This window comes from Furipterus horrens, unplaced genomic scaffold, assembly GCF_987537825.1.
Source record: "Furipterus horrens unplaced genomic scaffold, mFurHor1.1.pri manual_scaffold_1, whole genome shotgun sequence".
Classification (NCBI taxonomy): Eukaryota; Metazoa; Chordata; class Mammalia; order Chiroptera; family Furipteridae; genus Furipterus; species Furipterus horrens.
In genome coordinates this window covers 81,603,904-81,623,232 of record NW_028327171.1, presented here as the reverse complement: position 1 = coordinate 81,623,232, position 19,329 = coordinate 81,603,904, and the positions used below count along the sequence as shown (strand labels likewise).

The 19,329-nt window shown below is 34.6% G+C and overlaps 1 protein-coding gene across 1 annotated transcript in view; it reads right to left on the bottom strand.

Moving 5' to 3' along the window:
• LOC150021354 (ephrin type-A receptor 6) overlaps positions 1-19,329 on the bottom strand; it is a 917,557-nt gene that overhangs the window by 320,924 nt on the left and 577,304 nt on the right. The window contains exon 7 of the mRNA XM_090276016.1: positions 14,348-14,510. Within this exon, the coding sequence (XP_090132142.1) occupies positions 14,348-14,510 (163 nt within the window). The remainder of the gene's footprint in view (positions 1-14,347; positions 14,511-19,329) is intronic.

The following is a 19,329-nucleotide window of genomic DNA, read 5'->3' as shown; positions in this document are numbered from 1 at the left end:
CACAGCTTTGCCATTCTTCACTTGTCCTGATCTCCCAATTTCTACAATATAATCTATTGGAAGTCTTAAGATAAGGGTACTTATGAAACTTCCTTAACTATCTTCCCAGTCATAGACCAAGTGAAATACTCCATCTCTCCTTACTTATGCAAATCCTTGGGCCTTGGAGGTCTCCAGAGATCAGTGTTCAGTGCAAAGGGAGAATTACCCCATTAATTTCTAATTTACTCACTCTTTACTTTTCTTTCCTGTAAAGTATTTCTCTTTCCATTTTAAGCTGTAAAAGCATTGGGGAAAATGGTGACATGGACACAGTTTCAGGTACAGAAGACTTTTATAAAAAAGAAAAACTCATTAAATTTATCTTACCTTCTTGTATTAGTAATAATCTCAAGGGTATTGTAGTTTCTGACCATGAATGATATGCTTTTACAACCCTTAAAAATATTGCCGAATTCAATGAAGAAACAATTGTAAAGGCACATAACTTTTAAAAAGTGTGTTAATTGGGTATCTTAACTGCATGCCTTTGTTTAATACAATTTGAAATCTCATCCCAGAGGACATTTAAACAGGAAGAGAGAGAGAAAATGACAGAAAGACAGCTAGCTAGTTATAAAAAAGTGCATGAAGCTTCTAATTTGGATAAATACAAACAGTGAGAAATGAGTCTCTAAAGGACAAGAATTAAGTCTCAGGGATTTAGAATGATTCACAAGGAATTTTGAGCTGCAGTGCAAAACATGAGAGAGAAAAGAAGAATGACTAAAGGCAGTTAGAAACCCCAAGTCTTTTTGATATGTCTCCACTTGGTGCTCTTTTTTGTCTGCTGAGCAACTTGGATTAATTTGTAAAAGAATAGAGCAGCCCTCTTCCAGTCATTATGAAAGATAAAAAATGTGATTTTATAAAAGTTCAAATATTCTCTGTATCTATCCCATAATTTGAAAAAATAAAATCCTTCCTCAAACAAGATAGTCTGTGCTTATTTTTTTATAGAACAGCATAACTATTACCTATTCTGAACCAAAATACAATTTTCAGTATGTGGGTAAGCTTGATTTTCTTTGGATGGCTTATTCCTGTGTAAATCAGTGAACTAGTTATTTATTTAATTTAAAAAATTACAGTGGAATAGGTAGGCATAAGTCTTGTCATTTTTATTTAAACACTGAAGAGGATGCCACAAAAGGTAACTTAAAAAGAGGTTTCTAGCCAGAAATACATCCTTTTTGCCTCTTTAATTTTTTCTTCTCCTTTAGAGAGATGAGTGGCAGCTGATTCACAGCATACTGGACTAACTGAAGAAGTCTCCCTCAGAAGATGTGTAGTCGCTACCACAATAACAAATACTTTTAGAGTGCATACACATGCCACCCGTAGTTCCAGACACTTTACATGTATTAACTTTTTTAATCTTAATAATCATATGAGATAGTAATATTTTTACCTCTATTTTTTGTAGATGGCAAAACTGAGACTCACAGAGATTAATTAATTTGCCTTGGTTATGCAGACAGAAGAGGCAGAACCAGAATTTAAGTATAGAAAGTCTAGTGCCAGTGTTTGAGTTTATAACCACTCTGCTATGTTGTTTGTTGGCACTGAGACTTTTATGATTTAAGGAATTAAAATAAAAGTGCCAACAGAGACCTTTTATGATTTAAATATTCAAAAGAAAAGTGGCCAAACCCATAAATAATTTGATTAGCACAGAAGCAGAAGGGACAGTGGTTCTGGGTCCACAGGATTATGCTGCAGACTGGGATTGATGGAGGTTGCCTGACTTGCCTACTGTGCTGGTATTTCAGAAGGTAAAGAGTGGAGCTTCCTTGGATGAACCCAGTTCTTAAGTGTTTAAGCCTTGGGAGGCCAACTCATTTTGGGGAATCCCACTCATTCTTATATTTCACCTATAAAAATTAAACAGAAACACCAAGACTAGCCAACTAGTCCCAAGGGTAAGCTTATGGGCATGAAGAGTAAATGTCAAAGTAAAGAATTGGGGAGTGAGTTGATTGCTATAGCAGGGTCTCTACCTGCAAGAAGATAATAAAGAATATTGCTTTGGTTTAAAAAAAAAATTTGAAGTTGTATAACAGAATTTAAGTGTTGAAAATAAGTAGCAATATCAGTATTAATAATCAACATTTCTAAGCTCTTAACCACATGAGTACTGGATACTCTGCTAAGTATTTTACATGCACTGAGTCATTACATACGTACAAGAACACTAGAAAGTGGGTGGTATTGATATCCTCATTTTTACAGATGTGGAAAATGACACAGAGTGCTTAACTGACTTGTCCATTTTGATACCTAGGAAGTTATAGAGTCAAGATCTAAATCCAGGTGATGGGTGGGGCAGGGAAGAGCAATGGGCGAAAGATGGTATAACTATAATAGAACAACAATTAAAAAATGAAAAAAAAAAAGAGCTAAATCCAGGGTTAAGTCCAAAGCTTCTGTTCTTAACCTAAATTCTTCTTCACTAGTTCTCTAGCTGTCTGTTTAACTGCGGAGCATCTGCCAAATTGAACTGAATGAATCAGTTGCTATCATGAAAATTTTCCCTGTTCTTTTTGCTTATTTATATTCTTTCTTTTCTCCAAGGCCAACATTTAGGCCCTCCTCCACAAAGTTTTTGCCAGCTGCCTTGCTCTCAGTAATAATTATCATTATAGTGATAGTTAACACTTAATGATCACATTAGGAGGCAAGCACTCCCCATCCTCCTCCTCAGCTTTGCATTTCACCAAAGCACCTCTTGTCACCTACCTTATATGGGGTTTCCTGGCACACACACATTCTGCAATGGAGCTTTGTGTGAAGCAGTTTTATGGAGGAGTGACCTCAGCACGGACATGTGGGGAGTGAGAGAAGCAGAAATGAGAAAGATGGAGCAGTTCAACTGTGATATGGTAGCTACAAAACCTCAGCAGACGTTAGGGAGTTCTCAGCTGAGACAGCCCTTGTGAGTTGTCCTGAATTGAACAATGGGACTCATCTTTTTACCTCACATTGACCAGTCTTGGATTGTCTGCCCCTGGGGAGAGGGAATGGCTGAGGCATGCAGCTTCTTTTTGACCAAACAATGTGGGGAAGTCATTCAGCTATGAGCCTTGGGAGATTTAGATAACATTCCAAAGCTCTGTATCACCTGACATTCTAACTATTTGGAGGTTGTTTTCTTTTTTTTCTTCTTCCTTCCTCTCTAGAATGCATCCTCTAGAATATGAAGGATCTTTGTCAGTTTCTGCTATATCCATAGCATGTAGAAGAGGACTCAGTACAGAGAATAGAGTGGGTTCTCAACAATATTTGTTGAATGAATCAGTGTACAAATAAATGAGTAAATATCTAATTTTCTGATGAGGACACCAAAGTCTAAACAGACTAAATTATTTTCTTTAGGTCTTGATACATAGGAAATGGCAGAGCTTAGTCTGGCCCAAGTCCTTAATCATTTCACTAGGAAGTTTCCAATTTTTAGATCAAAGGAAAATAATTTAGCACATTTTCTTAATTTTATTGATGACAAATTAATGTCTAGAGTGAAGAATCCTCATAAGCCAAAATACCAACTGAACTGTTTAATCGAATGTATCATTTTGCCTTTATCAATTAGAACATGCAGCCAAGTAACCTAGCCTGAGGCAAGTCTGTGACACTTCTGTGTGGCATAGTAGTTTTGGTATCTAACTTTGCTTGGTTAACATATTACCTTTACCTCTATGATATCTAGATTCATGAAGTTTCCCAGATAATTTCGAGGACTTCTGCAACTGACCAATTTTTGTTAAAGGTCATGGGATGGCTCAGCTCCAGTTTTCTCAGGAGGCTCTGTGAGCAGGTTATTTTTCACTGTGTTGAAGGTCCAGAGACCAAATATGAACTTGTCAAGGAGAAATATGCTGGCTTACATTCTGGCAGAGAGCAAGCATGTGTTAGAATTTAATTCCCAAGATTCGGGCACCTATGGTAGGTGAATTCTTAAGGCTAAAATTGTGTCTAGGGAATTTGGAAGTTATGACAGCAATAGGTGTGACAATGAAAAAGATATTTGTGAGGTTTTATTTTTAGTGTGAATAAAATGAAGGTGAGGACATAATTAGATGTGTTAGCAATGGTTTCAGAGCAGTCAGTTATGGGAAACTCATTCTGACTGCTTGCCCGTCTCCAAAACTACAGATAACTGGAAGAAGGGGGAAAAACAAAGAAACAAACAAATGAAAAAAAAACAACAACAACTCAAATTTAAAAAAGGAGAGAGAGAGAAGGTTTTAGCTTCTGTAACAAGGCAAGGAATGGCATTGCATGACTCCTGCCTAAGACTCAGCTCTTTGTCTTATATCTGATTAGCCGAGACCATATCCCCCTCCCACCGCCCCGTCACTCCTTACGTCTACCGGTCTACCGACCTCTGTCTTCTCTGATGAAACTTTTAGGTCTCTATTTCTGGTGTGCATCAGAACACTTGGAGAGCTTGTTAAAACAGAATGCTGGGTCCCCTTAGATTTAGTAAGTCTAGGATGGGGTCAGTTGAAAATTTTCATTTCTAATATGTTGCTGATGGTTCTGGTTCAGGGCCCACGTTTAGAGAACAAGGGATCTAGCCATATTGAAATTCCTTCAGTTACTAAAAGGTTCCACACTCTCTTTCATCTTTGCACCTGCACATATGCACACAGGAGAGAACAAAAGCTCTCCAATACTCTTACCCCTCCCCTCCCCCTGCACCCCCATCATTTTCATGGCCAGCTTTTATTTAACTTTAAAGTCTCTTAACATATTACTTCTTTTTGGAAACTTTCCTCGATGCTAGTTTGTTTGGGTTTTTTTCCTTGTGTTCCCTGAGACATCACACATAACCTTTTATTTTAATCTCGTTTAATTTTCGGAACGTTTCACTAGCTTTTGTGAAAGCAGGGAATACGTTTATCCTGTCCATCTTTGCATCCCCAGTGCCTAGCTCTATATCTGGCCCATCCATTAATATTTTGTAATTGAGTTAAGGATTAAATAAATAAACACTTAAACATCCTTCTGCTTGCTTTCGCTTTTGCTGCTTCCTTTCAAGTGCACTTCACTTTCTCATTGTGTCAAACTTCGCAACGAACTTTATATTAAATTCAGAAATAAACTCTGCTCACACTCAAGGGTAACTACTTATGCAACAATATTGAAAACATTGCCAGTTTCATTTTTTCATCTCAGAATGAGAATAGGATGTGTGTACAAATGCAGAACATATGTATTATGTATGTATATATTTATACATATGTATGCTAACTTCAGTAAATAATATTGCAATGTTTATTGTTTACAGAAATGCTAAAATTAATGTTGAAAAAATCATTGAGTCTGCTCTGGTTTTGTATACAGCAAATATAAGACAACCCGAATTTAAAGTAACTGTAGTGCAAGAGCATTTTTAAAAGGATGCTCAGGTTTTCAAAAGCATAAGAGAATATAAAATTCAGTTTGTTGTGAATCAGTTGTTTTATATCTGGTGGTAAGGTTGCCACATTCTGCATTTGCCTAACTTTATAGCACAGTAATGTGCACACACATGTCATGCTCTGGTTTGTGCACACACAGCTAAATCTTTTAAAGGGCCCCTGCTATTTTGGGGCAAGAATTTCTGTTACACAACTTAAATTCACTGAACTACTCTTTCCTTTGAAAAATTAAAGCATAACACAACTTAATTATTCTGCTTCTTACTTCTTCACACAGGTCTTGGTAGAGATGGCTGGATTTATTTTATAAATATCTGTCTATTCAGCATTGTGACTTCAAAATGAAATACAATAAAAACAGACATACTACACTCGGTTAATACAAATTTTAAACATGTTATATTGGATAATATAGAATTATTTTATTTCATATTGGTACTGTGCAAATAAAATATTCAAACTATGTCTATGTTTTTTTTTTACACAGGCAGATAATATTTAGTATTTATATGTATTATATAAAATATTTTTCATCTGAAATGGGCATTTTGACAACTTTTTTAATGAGTTCTTAAATTTTTCAGCTCTAAAAAATGATGGATTCCCATGTGGATAGAATTCAATTGGGAAATAGGAAGTAAAGCTATGAAAGGAACCAGGGCCCTTTGCTCTGTTATCTGGTGGTCTGTAACTTCCCAAAGGACAATTTCACCAGGTATCATGTGTTTCTACCTTTTTTACAAGAATCTTTGTATCTCTATTTGTATCACTTTACAGCCAGCTGGAACTCCCCCAGTGCTTTAAGACACTTTCAGAAGTAACTACTGACCAACACAATACTCCTGATCCTGTCTTGAGTTTAGTACGGGATCATGCAACAGATGAAAGTGAGAGGTTAACTGTGATTAAGAATCATATCAGCGGGTACAGACAGGCTCTCTACAAACATATTGAGATTAAGTTTTCTTTACTTTGGTCTTGATGCTTTTCTAGCAACTAAAATAAGATATTGAAAAAGCCACTTTAAGTTATAAGTCAATAAAGCTGATTTGCGTTGTCTTAAGAACAGCTCTATATTCTCAAGTACTATTACATATAGAGAGAATATATTTTTCACTAAATTTGGAACAATTTTAAATGTCTAAGAAACATTTTTGCTCTCTAAAAGAATTCAAGGTTGTAACATCAAACAGCTTGACAGAAAAATGGAGGCAATTTATATGATGGCTGATAAAAAGAATCCATCTCATCTCAAATCAAGTCAGTTTAAAATTAGACTTTGAGAATGACATTAATAAGGAATTCTTATTTATGGTTTAGAGGTGAGTTTCTTGAGGACAAAGAGCATAATTTATTATCTTTGTTTTCTTCTCCAGCTTTGTTGAGGTATATACAATTTACAAATAATGATTATTTATATTTGTGGTGTACAACATCATAATTTGATATTAGTATACATGGTGAAATGACTACCACACTCAAACTAATCAACATATCCATAACCTCACATAGTTACTGTGTGGGTTTGCATGAATATAGTGAGAACATTTGTGGTCTATTATTGTAGCAAATTTCAGGTATAGAGTATTAACTATAGTCATCATAACTGAATCTCTGTACTCTTTGACCAGCATTCAGCATATTGTTATTAATAGATGCACAAAATAAACAATAAAAGGAAGATTTTGAAAATATATAGGTAGAATAATACATGTAATTTGTTTGAAACAACAGATGTACATTCATTGAATGTGTGCTGGAAAACATTTAATTCATTGATATTCATTGAATGCCTTCCATTTGTCAGGCACATGCAAAGCAATGTAGAAAGTACAAAAATAAATAAGAAATGGTTCTGATCTCAAAAAACTTCCAATCAAGTAATAATGGCTTATATTTCCAAGAAATCATATCTTTTTCTGTACAAACTGATAAATAAACTTATATTCTGCTTTAAGAAATAGATTCACTGCTGTTTGTTAGTTTACTGTTAGATATGAGCCAAATTATAACACTGTACTTTGAGATGCACATTTTATAAGTCGAAATACCTGTTAATAGTTAATGATTTTCTTTCCAGCACAGTTAGTAAAGTTATGATCTTTAATATATTTCATATTAAGGTCTTCAATCTGTCTTAAAGTACATAGGCCTTGTTCCCATTATTTAAATCTTTATTTGATACAAGCAAAATTGTAGCAAAGTATCTTTTTTTTGTCAGTGAAAAACACGACATGGTGATTTACAAATAATTATAGTCTTCTGAAAATCTGTGTGTATATTCAAACATCCATTGTTTTAGGAAGAAATATAATTTGTTAAGGGAGGGTAAAGAATTGGAGGTAAGAATAAAAATTAATCACGTAGAAAATTAGAAGTAATGACCAAGGTGAATAAGAAAAGTAAAAACAATGAATGGGTAGAAAGGAAACTCAGTACTGGTTTTGAGCATTAGTATGAAGAGGGTCTGATGCCATAATATCCCATTTCAAAACTGCTAAATTACTAAATGTCTCTGTGGTTCAGTTTTCTGATCCATAGAATGGGCATGGTAATAGTACCCACTTCAAAGATTAAGTGCCTTATAGCCATAAAGAATAGAGCTTGAATCATAATTAGAACTCAATAAAAATTATCTGTTTTCACAAAATTTCAATGTTAGAAGTTTTATTAAACTGCTATTACAACCTCCTAAACAAAAGCAAGAGATTTCCATTATGACATGCTGAATAAATATCCAACTAGCTTAAAAAATTGTTTTTATTATAAAGAGCTTTCGTTACCTCATAAGGTAGGCTAATATATGTCCAAATAACCTAACTGCTAGAATATTTTCTTTCCTACTGATGTTTGCAGTTAGATAGCTATGGATGCTAACATTGAAAGTGTACTATTGATTAGAGATTATTTCAAATTAATGTCCTATTTCTGAAATTCATCCTCCTCTAGGGGGACTCATAATTATGAAATCTGCCTCCTGCATGATTAATTAACTTTTTTATGACTTCACCAGGGTCAGCTGGTCCTCTTTCAGCTTCATGCTTCACCTTTAATAAACATTCCAAAATGTTTGGCTACTGTTAATAATAATTTTGCTAACTTTATCCTAATTAATTGAAGCAGATTGTGTGTCTTTTGACCAATAGGTGGGATCAAATATAATTGAGATTTTTAAAAAAAAAGTTTAAGGAGGAAAACATGTTAAACAACAACAAGAAGTTCATTAAACTCTACCTAAATGCCCCCCAAATTTTAGAATTAACATTTAATTTGTAATTAAAAATGCACATCTGTTTCTACATGCCTCAAGCTAGTTATAGCTTGCTACCCAAAACAAAACAAGCAACATTGCTTATAGGTGACAAATGAAAATATTTGACTGGTAGACAACATGTTATTTCTTCATATTTTAGCCTTTTGAAAATTATATGTTCTTCATTTATCTGATTAAAAGCATATAAAAACTAGTTATGTACAATAAATCTTTTAAGACACAAAGATAGAATATAGTTTTTGATCTCAAAGAGCTAAAAATTTAGTGAAAAATTAAGCCTTTGCACAATAAAACACTATAGAAAGTCCAAGCAAAGAGTGGTGATCTCTTGCTGGACTGGTCAGAACACATCAGGAGGGGCAGCAAGTGAGCTGGATTAACCATTTGTGATGTGATAGGTTTCTTTTTTTTTTTTTTTCTTTTTTTTAAAGTATATTTTATTGATTATATTGTTACAATAGTTCCAATTTTTTCCCCTTTGCTCCCCTCCGCCCAGCACCCCCTCTACAACAATCCCCCCCGCAAGTCCATGCCCATGGGTCGTACATACAAGCTCTCCTGCCTCACCCTTTCATATGATAGGTTTCTGAATATACCTATTGGAAGTCATAAAAGAAGTTTAGAAATAAAGATTTTTTTTGTTTTTGTTTTTTTTTTGTTTAAAGCATCCATACATTTTCCCAGAGTATATGTGAACTAGAGAGAAATAGGACAGGAATGATGTCAATTTGGATTAGACTAAAGGAAGACTTGAATATTTGTTGAGAAATTCACATTTTATTGAGTAGAAAAAACCAATAACTTTGAGTTTTTAAGTGTACAAAGTAGAGTATAAGAAATTTAGTCAGCAGAGAGATAAGAAATATATTAGGGAAGAGGAACTACAGATAGAATTTTGCTCCTTAATTATCAGGATCATTTCCCATCTATAAATTGTTAAAATTAATCAAATTGCTTAAAGATAAAATCATACTAAAACTAGCTAAATATTATAAATATCTTCAAAATAATTAAGTGATTAAATTCATTCATTTGTATCTACATAACTTTTCAGTATAAACATGTAAGACATGACATAAGGTTCTATTTTGAAATACTGTTATTTAATAATTTATAGTTTGGTTACTCAATGTTGATCATGATGATTTGTGTGTCATTATTTACTTTATGTGATATAAATATAGTTCATAGTTACTACTTTTAGCCAATAATACATTTAAAAATGTTGATAGATGTGGCTTTTGTGCTCTGAAATGCTTTATGTAGCCTATAGGTGAAAACCTAAATTTACATGTTAAAATTTAATGTCTAATTAATCTTTTTAGAGAGAAGGAAGGCATTGCTTATATGCTGGCAACATATTTCTCCAGGGTCATTTGAGTAACCATTTATTAGCCAATGGTAGAGGTAAATTGCTAATTTTTATGTATAAAATTTCAGTTTTTTTAAAAAAAATTGTATTTAAGCTATATATTCCATTTCCTTTTGATAGCTTCACAAGTTCTGTTCCAGTATTTAAGTAAAATATTCAAGTTGGCTGCAATTTTACAGGACATAAAATTATCTTCTCTTTCTAAAATACATTTGCATATTATAGAAATATGGTGGTATTTTAAGTGAGAACAGATGTTTGACTTCCTTATTTTAAAATTATTTGTATTACTTTTTAAAAAGTGGGGTATAATTTCAATGTTATTAAAAATTAAATCAAATATATTTTAAAGCAGTTTATAAGGATATAGATGTTATTAGTTATGTGGATAAATTTTTAATTTTAATTCTCATCTTTTTCTTCGTTGAAAAGAAGCACATTATCTTCAGAAAATGAGAGCATAAATAAAAAATATGAAGTCATTAAAATTTCTTGTTGTTTCATACATATAGTCCAAAAGGATGTCTTTAATGTGTGTATATTTGTATGTGTATCTTTGATACTTTGTGGTATAATATAAATTTTATTTTAATTCTGAGAAAATTCTTATATAGAAAGCTCCTAACTACCACATGTCTTTTATCTCTTTCAAGGAGACCCACTTAGAATATTTATATATTCTTATTCTCTTACTACTGATTCTGTAGTTTACTGGAATTTTGATCAATTTATTCTACAAAGGTGAAGGAATCAATTACAGTACCTAATAAAAAGGCTAGTATATAATAAGCACTCAAGGAATGCTGTTAGTGAACATATTTATACACAAGTGCAGTGTGAGAACAGTGGACATATGAAATAATCAGCATTAAAACACAAAAAGAAAGTATTTTGTGATTATAAGTGAATATCTATCTATGTATCTATCTATATATTTATCATCAATCTATCATCTATCTATCTATCTATCTATCTTCTATCTGTGTATCTATTGGTATCTATCTACCAATATCTATCTTCACATATACTTAAAAAATAAGATTGTTCTATAGACTTAGGAAGAAAGGAAACCAATAGCTCTGGTTAAAGTGGCTCTTTTAATGATGTTAGCAGTTACAATTAGTAACCTTTACGTTTGTAAGCCAGTTTCCACTAGCATATTCTGACTCTGGAAAAAAGTTCAACCACTGGGTGGACAAGCAAGAGAGGTCATCATGATTGTTCCTCAGATGTCACTATGTTTGTAGAGCACAAGTGGTTAAGAACATTATGAATTTGAGAAATTATTTCATATTTTATATTATTGTCTTACTTGTTATTACCAAACTGAAAGTTGAACCAAGTAAAATAGGTATGCCTAAGAGAATTTTGCTTAATTTGAAAAAAAATTGAAGCAGGCCATTAAATGAGATGACTTAATCTCCTCAACTCACACCCCATCTCTATGCATATATATTGTTAGGTAATTAAACAGAATAGACATGAGAAGATGTAATAATAAAGTTGACATTACAAGTTTAGACACAACTTGAAAAACAAAAGCTATAAAAATTTAAAGATGTGATAGAAGGTATGGAGGGAAAAAGACTGATGTTATAGATTGGGATTCACATCATTATATTCCTAAATTTATAGTAAACCTATCCATATCCTACTATGACATTATTCATTGAAATTCTCTTCTGGATATAAACAGCATACTTTGAAAATGCAATTTAAAGCTAGCCAGATAAAAAATGATCCTTTAAATGACTTTCCCTTAGGCTATAAATTGACTTGGGAGCCATTCTATGTACCCAAACTCCAGCTTTAGACAAACATTTTTCAGATTCTTCCCACTTTGTCTCTTGCAGGGTCTAATAAAAGTCACTTTCATGGTACTTACAAATCAGTAATTCAAAATGTGATTTTCACTATGTGGTTTTTACTGTCCACTGCTGACATTATCAGATGGTTATAAGGTTCCAATCCTGCACCTCCCTTGATTGGTTATCAGATTTTGGTAAAGCTACTTATGTTTCTAAAAAAAGATATAGTCTTGTCAGAATTAAAATTATAATTTGTGTCAATTGCTTGACATAATCTTATACCTGTTACTGGTCATATTATTCCCCAATTAAATCCTCCTATGGATCCTCAATGTCTTCATAACCCAATATCCTTAATATGACCAGAAAAGCATCTTCATTTCAGCCCCTATAACTCTCCACCTTTAGCTCCCACCATTTTACTTTCCATGTCTCTTCCCTGTAACCACACCAAATTATTTGTTGTTCTTTAATTTTTCATGCTTTCTCAGACCTGAGTGCTTTTGCTATTCCTTTACTATTCCCCTTTCAAGAATAATCCCCTACTTTTTGTTTTCCAGAAACCATCTGTGCTGAAGTAGGGCCTGTTCTCTATGCTCTCATAGCACCTTTTACATATCTTTATGGTAGTACATGTGATTCAATGTTGAATTTTTAATTCAAATTTTCATTTTCTTCCCACAAATCTGGACTATAAATTATGTGAAGGCAATAGCTTTTATTTTTATTTTTATCCCCAGAACTCAGAGTATGGCATATATTAAGTGTCTTCTACATTTTCTGCCAAATGAATAAATATTGCACTGGGTCATTGGTGAATATGGGACTTTTCTGCTAAGGATTTTCAAAATATCTTTCTTTTATATAACATCTGAAAGTACTAGCTGATATTTAGAGTTAAAACTAAATCAAATTTTTCATATTTAGATCAGAACTTATTATTTTCTTATTAGACTGAGTGCCTTGTCTAGAAGTCTCAGATGAACACAAATGACTTACCTAGATTTAGCCCTATGAAACTGCCTGAGAATTTCTAAATTAATGAAATAATACTCAAAATGTCATACTTTTAAGAAGTTAGGTGAATTTCTTCATATGTGAAATAAAGTAAGAGAACAGAGGTGCAGGAATGCAATACATGGAGCCTTGACAGGACAATGATGTGACTTTTCCTTGAAGCAAACTTTGCTTGAGTTGCTTCATTGGCTTTGCACCTGTCCTAAGTCTTGACAAAGAATTTCTTATGGATCAATAGTGTTCATCAGTGTAAAAATAACGAAAACATTTGCTCCATCACTTTGAGGGAGTGACAGACTAGAGAAAAATTGTGGCCTACTTAGTGGTTTTATCATTAGCATTATTAATAATTCAAATAAAAAGACTTGGCAGGATAATGGAGTGGCTAAGAGCACAGACAACAGCCCTCAAATTTTAGCTTAGCTTCTTTACCAGCTGCATGAGTCTAAACAAATGGCTCAACTTCTCTAGGTTTTTGTTTTCTCACAAGTAAAATTAGGAAAATAACAATTGTCTCAATGAATGATGAAAGGCTTAATTGAGATAAGGCATGTAAACACATCACATCATTTCTGATATTTATTAGAGGCTCAATAAATGGTAGCTTTTATTGCCATTATTCATAAATAGTTTTATAATAAATTTTCTATTCTTGATTCTTATATGAATATAGGTATTTTATCAGTGATATAAATATAATTTTATTATGATTAGATGTTTAGACACTTTTCTAATCAGGAGCATTGCAAGAACCACCCATATTATCCTTACAAAGAGAGCAGTAAGATTAATCTGAAAGCCAAAAACAAATTCAATGGTAGAGCTAGGTTTAGAATGAATAAGGCCTTTCAAGGCTTATGTTACATGATGTTGACATTTCTCACTCCCTTTATCTCCCATTTTGGTTTTCAATGTGTTGAGGCTGAGAAATTAATTTGAGTTTATAATTAAGCTCATGTACCTATATTCAAATTATAATGTGCATTTCAGTGGAATCCATCTCATGATCACTGTTTTTATTGATGTAACTGAGATAACAAGCCAAAGCTGCATAATTTTGAACTAACTGCTGAAGTTGTTTGCTCATGGCTTTATTCTCTCCCAGTTTTCATTAGTATCATATCATGATTGCAACACTGGTGAACAATTAGGGTAGCACCACCCACTGAGATGCTATGTTATAGTGTAAGTGATGAATTCTGCATAAAGAGACATATTTGGGCCACATTACAATTGCGGTAATGCAAGTCATTTCATGGAAGTATTTAATGATAACACTAAAACATTAACTGATATGACTGTATTAACAGAATCCTGTTTGATAAGATTACTAAACCTTTGGGACATCTGATTTTTAACTATTGGAATGGTAGTAAATTGACATCTTACTTTATATCCTTGTGTGAAAACTTACTTTCATCTCCTGTTTCAAATTCAAACTTCTGACTGTAGCCACTGTATCCTGCTGTAGTCCTCACTCGGATATGAGATATGTACTTAGTGGCTGGCTTGAGACCTGTGATGATGACACTGGGGGCTTTGGACCTTGTGGAGGAATAGGTGAGCTGCTCATGCTCCTGGGGACAGAAAAGAAGAAAATGGAAATGAAGCAAAGTTATTCTACTTTTTCCTAGAGATATTCCAAAGTTAAACTGAGAAATTATACCCAGAATATCAAAAGTATAGATGAAAAGGATATATAAGCATGTTTTTTCATAATTTAGCATTTAGTTATTTATCATTAGGATGCATATGATAATGGTCTTGATTTGGAAATTTAAGATGATTAATCTTATATAAACTGCACTGTGTTTTTGGTGATTTGGATTTCTGATCCTACTCTGAGGAATGGTGGTGGTGGAAGAGCATGTTTGCACAGAATGAGAGCTGCATCTTGAGCAAAATGGGCACATCCGATCAGACCACACCAGGAGGGAGCAAGGAGCAAAGGTGGGAAAGTTCAAGTACCCGCTACTCACTTCTACCCGCAGGTAGTGCCAAAATGCTGGCGCTATCCGTGGGTAGACCTGTGGGTAAAAGGAAAAATAAATTAATTGGTTTTTAAAGTTTGAAATCTTTTATCGCAGACAGCACAGCTTGACCTCTCCTCCCCAGCTTCACCTCTTTGACCTGTCCGGATGAGCACCACTTCTTTATAACTTTATATGTTGGGCTTCCATTTATTTTCTGGAACTTCTGGTTATTGCTAGTTTTGTGGTAGTTGTATTCCTTCTTAATTGTGGAGGGAGACAGAGCGTGTCAGTCTAGGCCTCTGTCTTGTCCGGAAGTCTTCTGTGTTTGTTTGTTTTTATTTCCCAGGGAGAGCTGTCACTCTCGTTATGTTGTAAGGGGTGGAGCCTTAGGAATTCATCAGTAACAGGCAACCTGTTTCACCACATTGTGGTGCTGTATGCGGGGGAGGGGTCTGAGAAGGAACAATACCACTTGCCCCTTTTCCAGGCACTTCTCCCACTTCTGCGCCAGACTGGCGCCCCTCTAGCTGCTGCCCTGGCTGTCTTCCCAGAGTAGGTGGGTTTGCGGATGTTCTAGGTCCATGGGGGCCCTTTAAACAAGTGGACTCTGTTGAGAGACTGGCAGTTTCTGCCTCCGTCTCAACCCCCACTGATTTGCACAGTCAAAAGCAATGAGGCTTGATTTTCCCCAGAGCTGGGACAGTGAGCTGCTCTGGTGAGGGGCTGGGAATGGTTCCCAGGTGTCCCTCCTGACCTTTTAAAACACGTGACTGCACCTCCACCAGCCTGCTGTTGTTGCTGCTGTTACCACCACCACACTGTGTCCTCTCCACCTGGGCTCCACCCCTCCTACCTGTCTGGTTGAGTATTTCTTCTTTATATCTTTGCTAAACTTCTGCTTTTGCTTTGATTTTCTGGAACTTCTGGTTGTTTCCAGTTTTGAGGTAGTTGTATTCCTTCTTAGTTGTGGAGGGAGATGCAGCATGTCTGTCTACACCTCCATCTTGGCCGGAAGTTCCTATTTTTGTATTTTTTCTTTATCAATCTTTTCAGAAGTGTGGATCAATTTTTAGCTTTGTTTGTCTATTTTTTCTTTGTTTTCTACTAATTTTAATATCTGCTCTTACTGTAAATTATTTTCTTCTTCTTTCTGCTATGTTTTTGTTAATTATGCTGTCTTCTAACTTCTTGCATTTCAAGCCTACCTCTTATATTTTCAGTACATTGGACCTTTGAACAATATGAGTTTGAATTGTGCAGGTCCACTTATACTCAGATTTTTTCAATAAATATACAGTTGGCTTTCATATCCTGGTTTTGTATCTATGGATTTAACCAACTGTGGGTTGAACACAGTATTTTCATATAAGTACCGCGTGCTAATGGATTGCGCCACTGGAGCTCCTGAACACAGTATTTTCAATCTGTAGTTGGGAATCTTTGGAGTCAGAGGCCCTACAAAATGTATTGTTCTATATCATTTTGTATAAGTGACTTGAGCAGCAGCATATTTTGGTATCCATGGGGTTCTGGAACAAATCCCCAGTGTATACCAAAAACGACTATAGTTAAGTTTTGGGAGAGTCAAAATATACACACGAAATATACACATGAATTTTCTACTGCCCAAGAGTCAGCAGTGTAAACTCTACATTGTTCAACTGTATGTTTTCTCAAATATATAATTTAAGTATACAAATTTCAAAGTACTGCACTATTTATTAGTCCATAAGTCCTTATATTATCAATCATTTATAAGAATTTATTAATTTACAAAAATATGATTTTAAAATATTTTGTGGCAGTTCCAGGATTATTATTTGCACAGGTGTATGGGTCAAGACAGGTTGTCATACAGTAAATAAATGCCATAAAGTGAAGCTCCAAAGGCATAACCTTATGGGTTGCCAAGCACACTAGACAGTGGGTAGAACAGTGGGTGCTCATTGCTGAGAGCACTGATGGTTTTCTGCATTCATGCATGTTAGATAAACACAGGTAATAACATTAATTGTGGGAGAAACATTTAGTAACAATGTACTTTAATATATTGTTATGTATATTATTTCCTAAAATAATATATATATATACAATTCCTATTTTATATATTTGTATCCACATACATTAAATAAATAGTTCAGACCCAAATAATATGAATATAGGACATTGTCAAACAGAGACTTATGTATTGTTGTCTAGAGATGTTCACTTTTTCTTATGGTTCTTTTCCTGTGGGCAGATCTGCAGCTTAATATCCTTGCTCGTTCCCAGAGATAGAAATCAAGGCTTTTCTGGGAGTCTAATCTTGCTGTCACATTGAATCTTTCATTTGTCTAAAATTCTGAATCTTGCTTTATCTCTAAGTTTCAACTCTTCATACTAATTAAAGATGCTGTTGCTAGAATCTGGGTCCTGTTAGCATTCAATCTGAAACTGTAACTTAATGAAAAGGAAGGCTCAGGTGCCCAGTTGTTTTGGCTATTTCTTTCTATAATGAGAGGTAACATGGCATAATCAAAAGAAGGCAGCATGGAGAGAATTCTGGTTTGGAATACTACCATTTTGGTCTTCATCTTGGTTCTAGTTCTATCATGTACCTTACTAAGTCACTTTCAAGACTTATTTACGCATATATTAAATTCATTTATTTCACACGCATTCATTGAATGTTTACTATGTGTAAGATTCTAGGGCACTCTAGTAGATTTAGCTTACATAATCACTAAAGTTCTACTTAAGCAATTAAAGTCTACATTTCTTTATGTGAAAAATACAAGCCCCTCTCTTCTGCTGTGACTCATTCTCATCATTCCTCATCTCACTCTCTTGAGTTTACCACTCCGAGTTATGGAAGTAGCTTCAATAGGTCCCGTGGAATTTCTATAAGGTATTAACTCTGTTTTTTATTTTTAATTTTAAATAATTAGATTATATATGCAATTAAAAGTTGTGTTGTAGGTTGGATCTAAGTTGGCGGAGGAGAAAGTGGAAACTACACTAATTTCCTCCCAATCTGAAATTACAACTAAATTGTGGAGAAATCATCCTGAATAACTAACTGAACATTAGTTGGAGAGAAGCTTTATAACAATAGACAGGAGAAGAAACCACTCATCACAATGTGACTGGTATGGCATGTGGAGGAGATGCAAGAGTGTGGCTGGGTTCTCATGGGTGGCAGCTGAAGATCCACAGAAATATTTTAGTGTCTAGGGGTTTCCCCCTGAGAAATGTGGGGTCTAAACCCCAAGCTGGGCTCCCCAGCCTATAGCATCAGAACTGAAGAGGAACCCATATAATGTCCAGCTGTGAAAAGCAGCAGAGTTTCTGTCTGCCAGGGAGGGACAGCTGGAGATACAGAGAGCCTCTTAAAGGGCCAATGCATAAAAGTTCATTTGCAGTCACTTACCCTGGGCTCCAGTAAGAGGGGTTCAGAGTAGACAAAAGCTGCTTGAGGAGAGGTTGCGGTGAGTGGCTTTGGGGAGAAAACTGAGGGAGTAGCCAATAGGATCTCCATCCTGACTCATCTCCCATAATGCAGGAGTCATCTTACTCAGACCACTCCCCTCCAAGTGACAATAGCCCTGCTGGCAGTAATTGCTCTGCCCCACCCCGTGGTGCTTAAGCCTACTGCTGATAACAGAATGACTAGATTAACAACTGAAGGCGACAGCCACAGACTGTGGATATGCTTATAGTCTCCAACAGGCTGCGTAGGGTCAGAATGGGACACCATCTGACTTCACTAGGGGCAGATCCAGAAAGAGAAGAAAGTGGTAAACATTAGATACTACTAAGATGACTTCCATTGCAGTCTTCATGATGTGCATTATTTTCTCTCCTGCATAGCTTTATAACACTCATTTCTTGTCCCTCAAGTTTGTGCATATTGTCACTAGTTTTTATATTATAGTTTATTTCAAATTTCACATTTTGCTCTTCTTTCTCTTACTCCATTTTACTTTCTTATTTCCTCCTTTTACTTTTATTTTAAATTCTAGTTCTTTTCTCTAACTATGACTTGTTTCCATTTCTCACTCTTACTATTTCTCCTTGCTTCCATACTCTCAAAACTTTTTTGTTGTTGTCATCAGACAGCTCACAGTATTTTTCCCATTCTTAAAATACCCTTATTCTCTCTCCACCTTAATTAATCTTTGCTCATTGGTTGTGGATATGGTGGCTGTTGCATTTCTTCAATTTTATTCCTACTTTTTAATTATTTTTTGCATTTAAAATCTCAAATTTTACTGTTCCCTACTTCATTTGCCTTCCTTCAGCCCTTTCTTTTTTTCATTTTAAATTTAAAATTTTCCCTGTCTTTGCTTGGTTTTCATTTCTCACTCTTAGTATTCCCTCTCCCTCTATCCTCTCAAAATTACTTCCCTTTCCTCTAAACATCTCCTAAGATTTTATTTATTTA